The sequence below is a fragment of the Spodoptera frugiperda genome, chromosome 23, assembly GCF_023101765.2.
Source record: "Spodoptera frugiperda isolate SF20-4 chromosome 23, AGI-APGP_CSIRO_Sfru_2.0, whole genome shotgun sequence".
NCBI classification, from domain to species: Eukaryota; Metazoa; Arthropoda; class Insecta; order Lepidoptera; family Noctuidae; genus Spodoptera; species Spodoptera frugiperda.
The window spans coordinates 12,117,202-12,134,045 of NC_064234.1; the positions used below are offsets into that span (position 1 = coordinate 12,117,202).

A 16,844-nucleotide genomic window follows, 5' to 3' on the forward strand; every position below is an offset into this window, starting at 1 on the left:
TTTAAACTCGTTGATTCACCATGGTGCCAATGTTCGACAGCGGAGTTGCAACATGAGCAATCCGCCCATCACATACTCTGGGAGTGTGGTCTCTGGCAATCTGAGCGTGACACTATGTTGGATAATTTAATTGTTTCATCAGGTGTAGTTTATTACACGGACCTTGTGGAGTCTCGAGCAAATTTCCGTGCGTTTAGGCGTTTTTGCCATACCTATTATTGGAAGCAAGTATAACAGCTCACGCATAGGACCCATTTAGTATTAGCATTTAATATTTTAGTTTTAAGTAAAATTTCCGTGGTACTTGGCGACTGGGCTTCTCCCAGTTGTGCAGTCTCTTTTGTGCCTTAAGGCTTAAGTCATCCTGTCTCCTGCATTAAATTCACCGAGGGAAGTGGAAACTATCGTTTTCTTTTCTTCTCCTCTAATAACATCTTCTGATTTGTTTCGTTGCGGGATCCAAGACAGTCATTCATTTCCCTGGGACGCGCCGGACTTCAGTGTTCCGGTGTTTTCATGTTTGTATCTACTGTAGATCCTGGCTTACAGGAGTTGCAGCGGTATGGGAGGTTGTGGCGGGCTTGTCCAAAAAAAAAAAAAAAAAAAAAAAAAAAAAAAAAAAAAAAAATCTGCATGGCCATTTAATATCTCGATGGAACACGAATCGAATGTTTGAAAATTAAAAAAGATTGAACATTAATGCAATGTAGACAAACTTATTTTTTAAAACAGGATTTAATCAACATGATTTATTAGTAAAACATGACTCGATTTCTGAACGAAATTCCGAATGAGATTGACAGCTGTCAAAAACTTTCTGTCAAAAGTCAGCTGCAAGCTGCAATCGGAGATGAGCTGTGTCTCGGCCGATTTATTTATTACTTTCTCAAAATAATAATTCCAATATAAATATTTAGAAAGTGATATTTACTGTAAAGTACAGTTTCAGCGCCAATATTATTCGCAATGTGGCAGCTCATATGAGAGTTATCCGTGTGATTCAATTCACGAGATCGAAGAACGGATGGAATGTTGGTGCTGTGTACAAGGTACGTACTTGTATAAATACTGTTTACTTGTGTAGTTAGCTCACATGACTGGGCAGTATACCATGGAGTTACTCGGAGAGGTACCTGGCTTTATATTTATTATTTCGTAATGGTGTTAATGTTTGCATTTGAGCTCCAGACGCCCACGCAAATTGTTGAGCATAGGGCCGCTAAGTACTCCGAAGTTATATTTAGCTACCTGTTTGGTGTCTTCGTTTTATTTACATACGTCTGACTTAAGCTTCTTTTTGTGTCGCGTCCCGTACGAGTTTATAATGTATTCTTGATGCAGTTGAATTTAAATACATGTTTATTTATATAAAATAAGTAGTAAACAGTTCTTGTCACTGCTATGACATCATTATGATTGTTTTTTTACTACCTCGGGGTTATCTCACAGAAACATTAGTATATTACTGACCTATTTAGTTAATGAAATCACTTGTTACCTATATTTTAATGTTAAGATATGCATAAACAAAGTTGTGCTACTTACTTACACTATGAAAAATAATAAATTTGTTTAATTTGGCTAAAAATATTTAAAAAAAAAATACACTGTATACAAGTATTATATTTAGTTAATTCAGTATATCTCACGATAAATACAAATAAGCTTAGTAAAACCTGATGTACTATGATTTAATTAAAATGTAAAACACAACTGGTTTGAAAGAAAAAAATGCAATTAAAAATAAATTACAAAACTAAATAAACTAAAAATAGTAAAGTCAATTACGCAGTAATTAAATATTTAATGTGTGTATTAGTAGCTGTTGTATGCCTTGTTCTGAAGCCTTGTATGCTGTAGGTGGCCGGAATGATGCTGGTGCGGATGAACATGCGGCTGGCGCTGGGCGCGCTCTGTGCCGCCGTGCTGGTGTTCACACTGTTCTGGGGACACTGTGGAGACCTCTCACGGAGACCTAGTATGTTTTCTTTCATTTTAATATATTTTAACTACAAATGTAGACATAACACAACTCAATATAATTTACTTACAAGCTTTACAGGTGTAATGATTAAATATAAAAAATATTATTTTATCAGAGTTTACTTTCAGCTTTTTCTTTAAATTTTTTTTTTCAAAATGTTACCGGGTTTAGGATTTTCTCCTATGTCCTGAGTGTGTTCACAAACATACATCTTTCTATTCATAGTCAATAAAGTAAGAAAATAAAGTTGCTTATGTTATAGTACAGAGATTATTAATTACAGAAACTTAAAAAAATGCAAGTTCCTATGGTGTGTCGAGTGTCTATTACGTTTCCTCGTGTACGCTATTAAAAATGCTAACTCCATACAGAGAATAAGTATAAGCCAAATAAGTTAACAGCAGAAGAACTCACTGTTTAAAACAATTCTTCCTTCAGTAGGCTCAGTGCTATCGAACGCACTGTCAGAGCGCGCCGCCCCGGACGAGATCGAGTGCACCATCAACGGCGAGTACTCCGTGACCTGCCGCCGCGACCGCGAGCACGACGAGGTGTTCGTGCCATTCTCACTCGTGCACAAGTACTTCGAGGTAATGGACCATGAGAATTTATAATAAATAAATGATGTTATAATAAATAAAATTCTACATACATATCTTAAATTAGTGCTACTCAAAAATGCGAGTTCTCTGTGTGATTTGTGACTATTAACTAGTAGATCTTTTTCTTCATCATAATTTAATATTTGACGTGATCTTTATGGGACTGCATGATTGCGCTTGCTATCAGTTGGGCAACTGGTTGTTATCACGGGTTCAATTCCCGCACGGTGCGATCTGTAACCGTACCGCCTCGGGTTTGACTCCCTGATTTTTATAAGATGGTTCGGATTTCTGAATTCTCGTTATGCCCGCGAATTGTCTCTATTGGCTCTTGTGCATGAACATTTTTAAAGAAATATCTAATAAAAGTCATCACAGCTATTACATGCACAGTTTGCACGTCTTATAAAAAACCAACTCAACGCATTTAAAACTCGCATTTACATATTATCAGTTCTCCGAAAACATCGAAAGAAATCCCATCACAGTTACATGAGGTTCATTAGCCGGCAGTTCGGTTACCGACCTGAGACCTTGCTGATAATAATCCTTATCGATTTACACGTTTCGGGCCTATTGCAGATAAAAAATTAATAGAACACGTGCAATAGAACGGCTCTAAAACTATTTACATACTGATTACAGTAGTTATTTGATTTGAGCAAAATTATCAACAACCTCATTTGGAAACTGCTGAAGTACTGAGCGAGTGGTCAAAGGTGCTTCCAGAGTCGGCCAAATAAATTTTGATTTTATATGATATGTCCAAATTATGAACTGCTAGGTCCAAATTCTTAATAGATACTTATTTACAAATACCGTAACTAGTATGTACCTATTTTGCCGCTATTGTATAGCAATAAGTTCGAGTATTACTACACGAGAACTATAACACAACTGGCGAAAACTGTAATAAATAATGCTTGATGTTGCCTAGTTCTTTAAGAAATATAAAGTTAGGAATGTTACTCAATTCTTTCTTATCTTCACCCAGATTTATGGAAAAATAACAACAGCGGATGGTGTAGAGAAATTCGAATGGTCACACAGCTACGGTAAGATCTACCATCCAAAGAAGAAGTATGACCCTCGAGGCACGTTCACCACGTTTGAGAACTATAACGTGGAAGTCAGGGACCGCGTCAAATGCATCAGTGGCATCGAAGGTGTACCTGTGAGCACGCAATGGGAACCACGAGGATTCTACTATCCGACACAGATAGCGCAATTTGGACTCGCCCATTATAGCAAGCACATCACAGAACCAGAACCGAAAAGAAGAATAATAGACGATGGGGAGAAGCATTTAGAAAATTGGATCATCAGTAAGGATGCTTACATGGCGCGAGAGTTTGATACTTCTGTACAATCGAATGTGTTGAGGTTTTCAACATCGGACCATGCGGCCAGTCAAGTTTGGCTCAAAGTGAATGTGACGCAGGACTTTGTGCTGAGCGTGGACTTGCAGCTGAAGGCGAACTCTTCTGTCACTGTTGTGCTGCAGAACAAGGATAAGAAGGAGACTGTGTACCTCCATTATGTTACGAGCACGCAGTTAATTTGGGCGCAGGTGAGTTGTGGCACTTTTTCTGAACTCTTTTTTATAAAGTCCCGTTTTATATCCTTAAGCAGAGTGGTTATTCGTTTTGTTGTATATAAATTCACAGAATACTAATGCAGTTTAATCCGCTAATAATTAAGCTAAGGATATAATATTACATTGTACCCAAGTATGCACAAGGATTAATAGCCTATTAAAATACCAAAAATATGAATGTATCTTTCAATGCAATAAAATGAAGATGATGATCAATTTTATTGTTCTATTGTTTTATCAAGTCACGTGGATAGACTGTAGAGTGCAACTACTTTGTGCAGGACGACCACATATACTACGGGATAGGATTGGACCAGCAATGGCGCCGTATCACCAGGGACCTGATCATTGACATGCAGAAGGGCTGGGCTCTGCAGGACAGGCCCAAGAGGAGGTCGCCTAGGAATAAGTTCAAGGTAAATGATAAATATATTGTTGCCAAAACTGTCTGTCATGCCCACAATTATTTGGTTTGGTTAGTATTTTAATAGAAATGGTTTTTGTACCAACATCTATGAAAGTTCTTAAAAAACAAATGGATTAAGGTTGTAAAGAGTATGACATTTTAAACATACATCACATACATATCGTCACGCCTTTAATCCCCGAAGGGGTAGGCAGAGGTGCACATTATGGCATGTAATGCCACTATACAATATACACCCACTTTTCACAATTTATGTGGTAAGGCCCATGTAATAGGTGGTGGGCCTATTGCCATATTTTTCCATTTTAAACTTAGTAAAATAAACATTATTATTTATATTTCGCATGCATTCTGTGTGTTAGATATCGAGTATAATCCTGAGCGGCAGCGGTTCGCTGGACAACGTGACGGTGTCGTGGAGCGAGCACATGTGGCAGTTCTACGCGGCGGCGCGCTGGCTGGTGCGGGCGCAGCGCACGCGCAGCGGCGGCTGGCCCATACCCGTGCGGCGCCGCATGGCTGCCGGCGTCGCTGAGCTTAAACCTGGCTGGTAATACCTATGAACCTCTCTTATCGTTTGTTCAGGTCCTGTTTACAAGTACCTAAATTTTTAATTTACATTTAGGTGAAGTTATGTCAAATCATGCTAAGATATCTTGAAAAATGATAATCAAACGTTTTTACAGAGAATCGACAATAATTTTGACGGCGCTAAATCTAATTGATTTCTTTACAAATAAATTCTTTCCTAAATCATTCATTACGTTTGTCTAATTCTAGGCGCCGAACGCTAGTCAACGCTAGTTTATAGGAATATATGTTGTATATACCTACTAATATTTCCAGGCACTCGGCCATGAGCCAAGGGCACGCCATCTCCCTGCTATCCCGCGCGTACTACGAGAGCGGCGACGCGACGTACCTGCAGGCCGCCAAGCGCGCGCTGTACCTGCTGGACGTGCCCAGCCACGCCGGCGGCGTCAAGGCCATGTGGATGGACAAATATGTTTGGTGAGACACTGTCAAGTTGTATTACTGCTAACTGACCCTTTTAAGTTTGGCGATAAGTGAATTTACCTATGTAGGTTCCATCTCTGCTCCACATTTTTTCGTCAAACGCGTTGTAAAGAGTAAACTAATTCACAAAAGGCTGGCAAAGCACTTTTAACTTCTCTGGTGTTGCGTGTCTTTAGGCGACTCCGATTTTTACTATCATGTGATTCATCTGCTTGTTTGCGCGAGCCCATCGCATAAAAAAATGTTCGAAAGATGCAGTTACGTGAAAAATTAAAAGTAAACATTATTACTAATACGTGTCCATAACCACTTGTTCCATAAATTTTCAGGTACGAAGAATACCCAACGAAACCACCTCTATTCGTCCTCAACGGCTTCATCTACACGTTGCTGGGCCTCTACGACCTGCACATCATCGAGGGAGAGAACTCAATCTCTTTGGCGAAAAAAATGTTCGACGATGGTATGACATCCTTGAAGAACTTGCTCCCGTTGTTCGATACAGGTAGTGGAAGCTTCTACGACCTAAGGCATTTCACTTTAGGAGTCAGCCCTAACATAGCCAGGTGGGACTACCACGCGACACACGTCAACCAACTGTACCTCCTCGCGGGCCTAGACAACGACCCCATACTTATAAACACGGCTAAACGATGGGAAGGCTACATGCAGGGAAAGAGGGCAGCACATAATTGAGATCAGATCTCTGCAGGCGAAACCTGCGTTGTTATTCTACTAATCTGTTGGGATGCGGATGGAGCCACGTTTTCTATACACGTCTAACATATTTCTCACAATAGCTATGATATATCCACGGACTTATACTGTTTGTTCGGTGAGATAACGGAAACGTGGCAAAAAGACGTTATTCAAAATAACGTTCTCGTTGGTAAATCGGTTTATGATTGAGTTCGGCGCAAGTCGAACGGTTGTTATTGGTTCGGAATCGGTATCGCTCTATAACGGTTTCGTATTCCAAATATGAATTCAAACTCTGTTCGTTCGATGTTTGAACGTACCGAAGTTTGTCGGAGATACTCGAGTCGCGTGATTCGAGTTCGTGTTTACGAATTTAGCCGAAGGTATGCCGAAGTTACTTTTCAAATGCAGAATTGTAACCGACTGAATGGGTTTTCGGGGATTTGAGCCAAATTGCTCTGGGACTGTCTGACTATAAGGTATACAAAAATACATTGGTTAGTTTAAGAGACCGATCCAAACGGGTGTAAATAATGTCACGAGAAAATAAAGTATTTTTCTACGACAAACACATCAATTTCTAAGTACCTCCAATATAAGAATCTGTAGGTAAATAAAGTTTGTACAGTTGAATATTCTTAAAGGATCAACTAGAGCCATAAGCAATAAACGTGTTTAGAAACGTTTCTCTTTGTAGTGTGAGTTTATTTGAGAATCTAAATTATTACATACATATCATATCATAAAATAAAATCGCTTTGGAATATTAATTTTGCGGTAGTAGTACTCAATAGCCAATATATTGCAATAGTTTAGTTGGTCCACTAATTCAGTGCCAATAACGACTTCTCTAGAATACAACATAACGTCGAAAATTCATTTTATGGAGGAAACTTTGTTAATACACTTATTTAACAAAAAATAGCTCCATTTGGGTATGTTGGTACTATAACATGGCGCCCAAAAACGACAACAGCGCCACCACACGTTGCTTATGTTACTGTAACTCCAATATTAATTACTCTGTAACCCTAGTCTCGACAATTACACTCGAGTATTCAACCCAAAGAGAATTTATGAATTTGTGTAATTATATTGTTTTTATAACAATTCGATCAAATTCAAGCATTAACCGTTGAAGACTGATGAAAAAAACAATTTGTAATATTTAAATAAGAGTACTGAAGCAAGTTACATGTGTCTAGGCTATAAATTATTATTATTAGTTTATACTTGCATTCTAAGCAGAGGGCTTAGTATGTGTTTATTTTACGTTTAACAAGACGGCGCTCTGATTGCTTGGTTCACTCGAACCGGCGAATCAGAGAGCCGAACGCGCTCTCGTTTTCTTTTCGTTCAACGTAAAGCAAACTCGTACTAAGGGTACTGGTTTAAATATTATAGCTTTTGTAAAATTGGCTCAAATCATTTGCGGAATTTACTTTTCTCGCTGAACTTTAAATCTCATTTCCAATACTTCCAATTTAAGCCATCTTATTATTCGTATTGATTATTTCAAGCATCAAATAGAAATATTTTTTCTAGTTATTATCTCGGAGTCAAATATCAGTAATTATAAGGAATAATTTTTTACTAATTTGTATACTTTTATAGTATGTTATTTTGACATGAATAATTAATTATTATTATAGAAAATCATATCAAACGGTATATAGATTGACATATACATAGATTTTAATGCGTAATGAAAAATAATCTTAAACTTTAAATAATATATAAATTAACAGAGACTAATACAGTTACACCAAGCCTTGATCTTGAGTTTGACAATGTAACAAAAGAATAGAATCTAATAATATTAACTCTTTCCTTAGTGTGTGACAAAGACAACTACATTTTATGTCTTTGTTACTCAACAATTCAACACACACAGCGCCATTTCTCTAATTTTAGTCATTTTCTTGCCATATCAGAGTTTTTTAATCAAATTATTTATTTGTTTCTAACATGTTTATAGATTATTTCGTTACATGAACGCAAATGCGCCTCAAATCTAGTTTAGATATTCGCACACCACTGGACATTATTGCAAAAAGAGCGAGACATTTAATTTTTCAGTATTATGATATTTTTGCGGTAGTCTCCAGTGTGTGTATGCTTCGAACCTAAATTGTTATTACAAAAATGACAAATAACTATGTATAATTCTTATAATATAAGAATGTATAAAATATATATTGTACATAATGTATTTGGTACTAACTACGTATGTAGAACATTAGTTTTTGGTAATAGCATCTGGTTTCTCTTTCTATGAGTATACGTAATATTTATAATCTTGCCGTGTTTTTGGAATTACGTTAATTTTCAAATATTTCTCCTTATTTGTGTTACACCCTTATTAATGTATTTTCTTATAAATCTGTCTACCTCCTTCGTTTTCTAATTTGGGCTAAATATTATTGAATTTTCTGCATTTCTGCTTGACTTGTATGCATGTTAATTATTGCATAATTATGTCAATTGGCCTCTTTGTGAAAATTTTACAATCGTTTCTATATTTACATAAATTTTTGTTTTATATGTGTTTTATATTTACATATTTTACTTTCTACTTAATAATATCAAGATATTGTTAGATACATATCATACCGATGTAAATAATGTCTGAATGTTCGAGTTTCCTTCTTAGTGACAATACTATCTAACGTAGTTACCTGTAACTGTATTGTATGATACCATTTCTCATTAAAGTCTTAGATTACGGCCGGCTGTGAATCTATGCACAAATTTTTACAAAAGTCAATTGGAAATATAAAATTAATAGTGAAACAATACGTAATTGTTCTTGAAATAAATTTTGTAAATTCAAAGCCCCCGCTGTCTTGTAATACACTAAAACATTGGATAAGACTTTAATCGACGGTAGTTCGTATCGACGTACTTTTGTAGGAGAAACTTTACAATGAACTTGTAGCAATAATAGATACTTAAATGTAACAGAAAGTACATCACACCAATCTCTGGTACACTTCAAAATTTACTTTTTAAACATTATTTTTGGTTTATGCGAAACACATGCGTTACATATTTTGATGTAAAAAACTTATGTACAAAAACTGTAGCATGAAAATGAATAAGTTTTAAAGTTTTCCTGCACAAAAGCAGTCACAGTAAGCAATGGTAGGTACCTAGTCACTATTGCGGGCGGTATAAAATCATTGAAATCGATTCAGTTACTTATGCTTAACAAACTATATTCACATTTCGCATAAACTAGAAATAAGGTTATATACTTAGGTAACTACTTAATTTGTGGGTTATGTATGTATTGTATATTATATACCTACATTAATTTTATTTTTGGTTGTGATGATTATGTTTGTGATCCACAATTTGTGGATAGCGTTTTTTTAAACGGATTGCCGTTTCTTATTTAATATGGAAACTAATGATTTACTTAACATTTAAATTAATGTGGTTTTTGTCTCGTTTATTACCTAAGTAAGTTTTTATGTAACTTTTCCTTTAGGCGAAAAATAACAATACGATAGTCAATGTAAACTGTTAAGTGGACTTTATATACAAATTTAATATGTATTTATAGTTTTGTTAATTAGTAATATTTTGTGCCCTTACTTTGTGTATCTTGTCTACGTCTCTGCCTAACTTTTCGGGCAATGTAGGCGTGAGGTTACGTTTATGTTAAAAATCTATGCGTGGTGCTAAATTTTACCCGCTTTGTATTTTCGAAAGTCAAAATTGAACATTCCATTTTTAAAAGAGCTTAAAATCTAGTAGATAATGTAAATAATGTTAGTAGATCTATGTTTTTTTTTTTATTTTACTTTATTAACCTACGACAATTGTTTTTAAGGTATGGTGTTACAAGAGTACCTATTTATTTTAACATGAATCACAATATTTAATTCTAAGTAATTTATTGAAATAACAAAACAATATTCATTGTTTATTTAAACATGTTTTACCTGTTAACATTTTAATCCTGTTTGCCTTTTCGTTCCTATAACATAATTATGAGTAGGTAATTGTTATAATAAAAAAATAACTTATTCTGCATTTGTATCGACATTAGATTGTAGTGAGATAGTGAATGCACTTGTGAATGACAATAAAGCATCTCAAATAATTTTATTTTGTTTCATTTACTTGTATGATTTGTAGCAATTAAGGTCTTAATTTGGCCTATAAGATATTAGGATACAAAATTTCACACAGACGAATCACTGCATAATAATTACAATAAACTTCAAGGGCGGCAACGCACTCGTGTTGCCTTTGGTACCTACTTAGTGTGACTGCTTACCAACCAGGTACCCTGATAGCTTTATTCATCACCAAGTCCCTACACATCCCCAAAACTTAATTTAACCTTTGCCCTACACACAAAATAATCTTAGTCACCGTATAAAGTCAACAACGAAAAAAATTAAATTCAAAGAAGAAAAATATAATGCATGTTTTAAATAATAAAATAAACGAGGCTGTTGGCCAGTTGTGTAATCGGTACAGTACAATACAAAGTTCAATTTCATCAACGTCTGAAAAAGAATAAGCTTCTGTTTCCTAAATAATGTCTATTTTTTTCGATAAATACTCAAATTGGATAAATACGGAGTAAATATTCGCTTTTACTTGAGGCATCTAACGCCCACCTCGATTTCTAAACCTTTTTCTTAAAAAATAATTTGGTGTATAGGAGGGATTTCAAGTTACCAACATAACAAATCCAAATTACTCAGTGAAAATGACGTCACAGCAAAATATTTTTTATCTGTTGTGCGCTCTATTTTTGCGTGATGTATTTTGTCATTTTTTGATCGACAAAGTTTTGGCTTTTAAGGAAAAGTGTTCAAAAAATACTGTGTTTAGTATTAGTGCATGTTTTAGGTGAAATGAATGTGTGTTAGTGATAAATTGTGTTAAAAATGGGAGAAGACCTGGGTAGGATAAAATCTTTGCCATTGTCATGTCTTCCTTTAAGAACTCGCGAACTGTTATCATGCCTGCTGGATACTCCAAAAATCATTCCAACCGATGGACCTGTGAAGCTGCCCAGGTAATCATACTTTTATGAAGTTCCGTGACAGCACCAGGGATAGTAACAAGTTCAAGAAACTTGAATGAAAACCTGTAAACACAAACATGAATAATTAGTTCTTATTAATTCTATTTATATCTTAGTGGCATTTGTTATAAAAGCTCTTAATATGTGCACTGAATACAACGTAAATCGCTTTGTTAAATGCTGTATGATAATGACTGAATATATCATTAATAAGCATACAATTATAACATTAGTGTGACAAAATAAAACTTTAGTAAATTTGTCTCTATTACATGGGATTGAGAATCACGTAAATTAAAGTCAAAGTCAAAATTATTGATTTCAAATAGACCAGGAAAGCACTTATAATGTCAAAGCAAATATTACAATATAAAGAAAACAAAATATCTGTCTGTCGGTCAGTCCTCTAGTAAAGCTATTTGCTTGTTCCAAAGTGTAGATTCCTATGGAGAAGAACGAGCAAGAAACTCCATAGGTTACTCTTTTTCAATCAGGTTCACAATACAATATTTGGTTACATTGTTTCGTTGGTTCAATTATGTGAGAACAATGTAACACCAATATTCAGCCAAAGGGATCGGAATAGACAATAACTTTAAGGACAGTAAAATAATATGTAGCTGGTGAAACATAGAGGTCACTTAGGGGTAGGTGTTACATGTATATAAAAAGTAACACACCGTCATATCCCTACTAAGGGTAAAGAAAAATGTGACATGACTCCCTAAATGTTCAAACAGAAGAAAATCTTGTAATACTACGGGAAATAGTTATGTTTTATCAAATATTTTAAGATTTGTTTATTCATTCAAACTATCATGCACAGATTTGCATATATTCAGATTGATAAAGATGTGAGTCATCTACTCATCTAGCAATAATATTTACTAAGTACAAATTGTGTTAACATCCATTAATGGTAAAGTGTGACAAAACTCAACTTTCACTCGACATTACATAGGATCTTTTTTTTTTTATTAGGTACAATCCAACCTAGTATCTCACATTGTATGAGATTCAGACTTTAGTTACAACATAATAAACAATTACATAAAACTTATTTCTTACGCAACTTACAGAGACTGGAGGGGCTTGGCTGACCTGGTCAATGTGTCATCTGAAAGAGCCGCCTACATCCGCCTACAACCACAAAAGACTGTAAAAGTATTGGAAATATGGCAGAAAGACAGCTCAGCCACAGTTGGGCACCTGTTGCAGCATTTGGAGCGCTTAGACCGCTTCGATGTGTATGATGACTTATGTGATGATCTCAAAGATGTAATGAGTAAGGGAGAACTCTTAGATAAGCCACAAGGTAAATTACTTTATAACTCTAGTGAGCTTAATGGTAGAAAATAGGCTTAAAATGTTTGATCCCCTAATCTGTGCTGAATTAATTACTGCTAACAGTAACAAAGTAATACATTTGACAGATATTACAGATTACAAAGCATATCTATAATTGTTTATAATTAATTGTGTTTTATCTATGTTTCTTGAAGAGCTAGACATTTTGCTGATATATTTTAATTTATTATTTATTATCCATATTTATCACTATTTGTCAACCAATGTTGTAAATCTTGTTAGTAACACCATTTATATTGGAAAACAGCTGTTCTAGTTATCAAAAAAATAGGAAATATCACTACCCTTTGATATAATAGTGTTCCTTAGATAACTGCAATGTTATACACATTCATTAAATTTATTATGTAGTAAATAAAACCTTATTTTCTTTCAGTGAATGAACAAAATCAAATAGCAATAAATAATAACCACATAAACAACAATAATCACCACAACAATACCAGTTCCAATGATGAAGAGAGGGAGTTTGACCCGATCACATTTGATGACGGCCCAGACTATGAGCACCACTACGATGCCTTTGTGCTATATGCTAAGGAAGATCAGAAGTTTGTTGATGAGCTTCTGACTAGAATGAGTGCTGAAGGGTTTCAGGTATTAATTTCAATATATCCTAATTATTCTTCTTTGGTTCTCTCATTGTCTGTCAGTCAGTCAATCAGTCTCACAGTAATGGAAGAGTTTAATATATTATACAGATTGTTTAGAATTAGAAGTTTGTTCTTCTTTTGACACTGACCTAGACCTGGCTGACCTGCTAACTTATGTTGCCTGTTATCATCATATCATAAATAGTTCTTATTGTAATCAGCAACAAGACAAAATAAAGAAATTTGATTATGGAAAGCTTGTTGTTAAACTGTTTATATCTACAGAAAGTGATATATTATTGTATCTACATTCTGCATCTGTGTCCCCAATGGGGGGCGTGATAAGGGCTGATAATGTTACTATCCAAAGAAATTTATATTTTCCTTGTTAGATACTAGATAGTAATGATACATAAGTCAATATTTTCATAGCAGTGTGTAATAACAAGATTAAATTTATAATGACATAAAATAAGACTGATTTAAACATTAAGTTGAGATTAATATTGAACCTTATCTTGAACTGTGTAGTATTGATAATACCTAGTTAATTGTTTACGTAACTAATAAAATAATGTAAATACTGTATACACCAGGAATTTATGAGACGAAACACATTCCACATAATATGCACAATGTGTATGAGAAATTTGTCTCTGTAGACATGTGTTTACAAATGGGTAGATTCGTGAATCATACAGAGAATTGTACCGCGTGGGCGACCGACTTCTCACCGAGTCAATTACACACGTAAAAATTATAAAGTTTAAAAAAATATTGTAATATTTCCAGCTGTGCACTGCGGACAGGCTACAGCCAGGCCACGCGACGCCATACGCCCCTATAACGAAGCTCATGCTGGAGAGGTGCAAGAGAATTATCCTCATCTGCTCGCCAGACTTCCTTCTCATCAAGTCTAACAAGTACTACAGTGAATATGCACAGGCTGTCAGCATCGGTAATAACATTTTATTAAATCATACATTATGTACATAAGGTCCAATTTTTACCAGTTATAAGTTCCACATAGTAGTGCTGAGGCTATTGCTTAACAATCAGCTATAGTCCTAAACTCCATCCTGAGACATCTTTTAGTCTCAGTCTAATATTGAAAACTCAACTGTGCTGTGTACTGCTAGAATATCAACAAAGCAGCAACTAGTTTATAAAAATATATCTATAATATAGTAGTATGATGTCCCATTATATTTAGATTAAAACTGTTCAACGGGCCTCTGCGAGTTGGCTTCGGCTCCTCGTACGCCTTCCAAAGGTCCGGGACGCTGTGATCCCGTGCAAGGAAAGGACAAAAATAGCTATAATAATATCTAATATGTTTATGTTAATTTCAGAGTCACATACCCACAAGATAATCCCGATAATGTACCGCGAGTGCACGTTGCCTTCGAACCTGGCGTTCTACCACCGACTGCACTACAACGAGAACGAGGAGCGCGCCATGTACGACTTCTGGCTCAAGCTCAAACAGTCGCTGCAGTTCGCACGGGCCACGCCCAGCAGGCCACGGATCGCTAACAATAACAAGTAATTATTTTATCATACTGTTTCTTTTACTTCTAGACTTATTAAAATGTATTTTTAGAGTCTTAACATAATATCACACCTTCTTTTCTTAAAGTGATATTAAACTGTGTTATTAGTGAGAAAATCGTAAAAGCTGTTATACTTTCTATTACTCGATAGAAACCGAATCCAAGACTCCTTGTTCGGCAGTCGCGATCACTAGACTACGCAGGTACATATCTAGCGTTTTACGTCCACCTAATCACTCAATTATCTCTTTCAGCTTAAGCGCAAGCAGACTGAACGGTACAACAATACCACAGGTGAAGATAGTGGAGCTCCCGCCGAGCAATGTCATCCCAGACTACTCGGACGACCAGCTCTTCCTCCCGAGTCCTCCGACCACGAGCCTGTCCATGAGCTCGCTGAACGTTAAGGCCGCAGCTGACACCAACTCCTTGAGTAGCATCAGTCAACAAAGTGTGACCAGTAACAAAAAGAAGAAAAAGTCTAAAATCATTCGACGCGTCCTCAAATACTTTCGACCTTCAAAGTCCGAAGAAGCTATAATGGTATAATATACACTGTATGCAGTTACTTGCATGGCCATTATAAAAGTGTTATTTTTAAATCTCAATTTAGAAGTACACACTTACTATAGAAAGTTGCAAACTCTTGGAATGTCTGACATTGTGATAATTGACTATGGTCTTATATGCGCATTTTCGAAATAAGAGAAAATATAAAACACAAAAAAACATATCGTCATAATACTAGTAATTATTGTATGTTCTAAGTTACATAGTGTTTAGTTCTGTTATTGTGTAGCTTGCTCAAACATGTACTGCTTGTCCCTCAGCCACTCGGGTGTATTTCTCATACGTACGTACATTTGACGTAATCTCTCCGTGCATTTTTTCATGTGCTAATAACAATCACAACCTACTTTTAAGATTTACCGCCGTACTCAGAGTAAATTTATGGTAACTTAACCCAGTCCTTAGCAATTGTTTTCGGAACAAAACCGTTGCTAAAGATTAGTTTAAGTAATGATAAAATGTCTCTGTGTACGGCAGTTATTCATATTTCTTTCTCATGTTGCCTCATCTTCTCAATTTTACTACTATAACCCTGGCTAGAAATAAGTTGTAAGAATAAAATCATGTTATAATATAAAGACGAGATATTTTAGATTAATGTTAAAAGAGAAACATATTTTGTAAAGTTGTTATTAAATGGAGTATTTTAGATATTTCATTAGATAAAAGAATTATATTAGATATGCAACGTAGTTATATTGATAACTTGTATGCGGAGTTGCGGATTATTTTCGATATAATTCGAGCACAGCCGTGCGTCGCGATATGTATACTGTCTAGCTGAGCAGAACAGGTATCATTATCAATTCTGTTCGCCTTCATAATTACTTGATTGTATTATATTATCTATGAAGGATATCTTCTAATCTGGTTTTAAAAGAATCGCGGTTAAAATTCTCGTCAAGGTTCAATATAAACTGAGTTGTCTGCACAAAATGAAATTTATATTTAGGCTGCCGTTAAACGGACCAAAATTGTATTTTTTTATAAATATACAAGTGTTCACCTTTTGTAAATTTTATTGATGAAATATTTTTCAAGTTATTTGTAAATATATTAATTGATACGTTAGTTACAATCGTATTTTATTGGAAAATTCTCCCCATTATAGAATTATAAATAATTGTACCGACATGTAATTACTTGTTTTATCTTCTAACTAGACTTCAGACGTAATTAGTTGGAAATTGATAAAACCGTCTATGACTATAATAGGGTTTTTACATTGTTTGTCAATTATTCATAGATACTTCATTTGTTATTAGAAAGTTATACATTTTATTAGATTTTTATTAATTAGACCGATGTGTGTCGGTCCTTTAGTGAAGAAGTTTCTATTTGCTTGTTCCAAAGTATAATTTCTAAAGAGAAGAATGAACAAAAT

General features: G+C 35.1%; 2 protein-coding genes across 3 annotated transcripts; both read left to right on the forward strand.

Moving 5' to 3' along the window:
* Positions 1-818: 818 nt before the first annotated feature.
* Positions 819-10,440, forward strand: LOC118266670 (D-glucuronyl C5-epimerase B). Of its 2 annotated transcripts, none has more exons than XM_050703347.1 (8): positions 819-1,049; positions 1,861-1,978; positions 2,426-2,574; positions 3,581-4,156; positions 4,465-4,599; positions 4,973-5,160; positions 5,457-5,621; positions 5,957-10,440. In XM_050703347.1, exons 1-8 carry the CDS (start codon positions 981-983, stop codon positions 6,321-6,323), a joined length of 1,767 nt encoding a protein of 588 aa, XP_050559304.1. In that variant the 5' UTR covers positions 819-980; the 3' UTR covers positions 6,324-10,440. The 2 variants fall into 2 exon arrangements, with proteins under 2 accessions (XP_050559304.1, XP_035436034.1); XM_035580141.2 differs by having other exon boundaries at positions 820-1,049; positions 2,423-2,574.
* Positions 10,441-11,063: 623 nt separating this feature from the next.
* Positions 11,064-16,538, forward strand: LOC118266669 (myeloid differentiation primary response protein MyD88). The gene is made up of 6 exons (XM_035580140.2): positions 11,064-11,367; positions 12,456-12,691; positions 13,121-13,341; positions 14,130-14,295; positions 14,690-14,882; positions 15,145-16,538. Exons 1-6 carry the CDS (start codon positions 11,237-11,239, stop codon positions 15,437-15,439), a joined length of 1,242 nt encoding a protein of 413 aa, XP_035436033.2. The 5' UTR covers positions 11,064-11,236; the 3' UTR covers positions 15,440-16,538.
* The last annotated feature ends 306 nt before the right edge of the window (positions 16,539-16,844 follow it).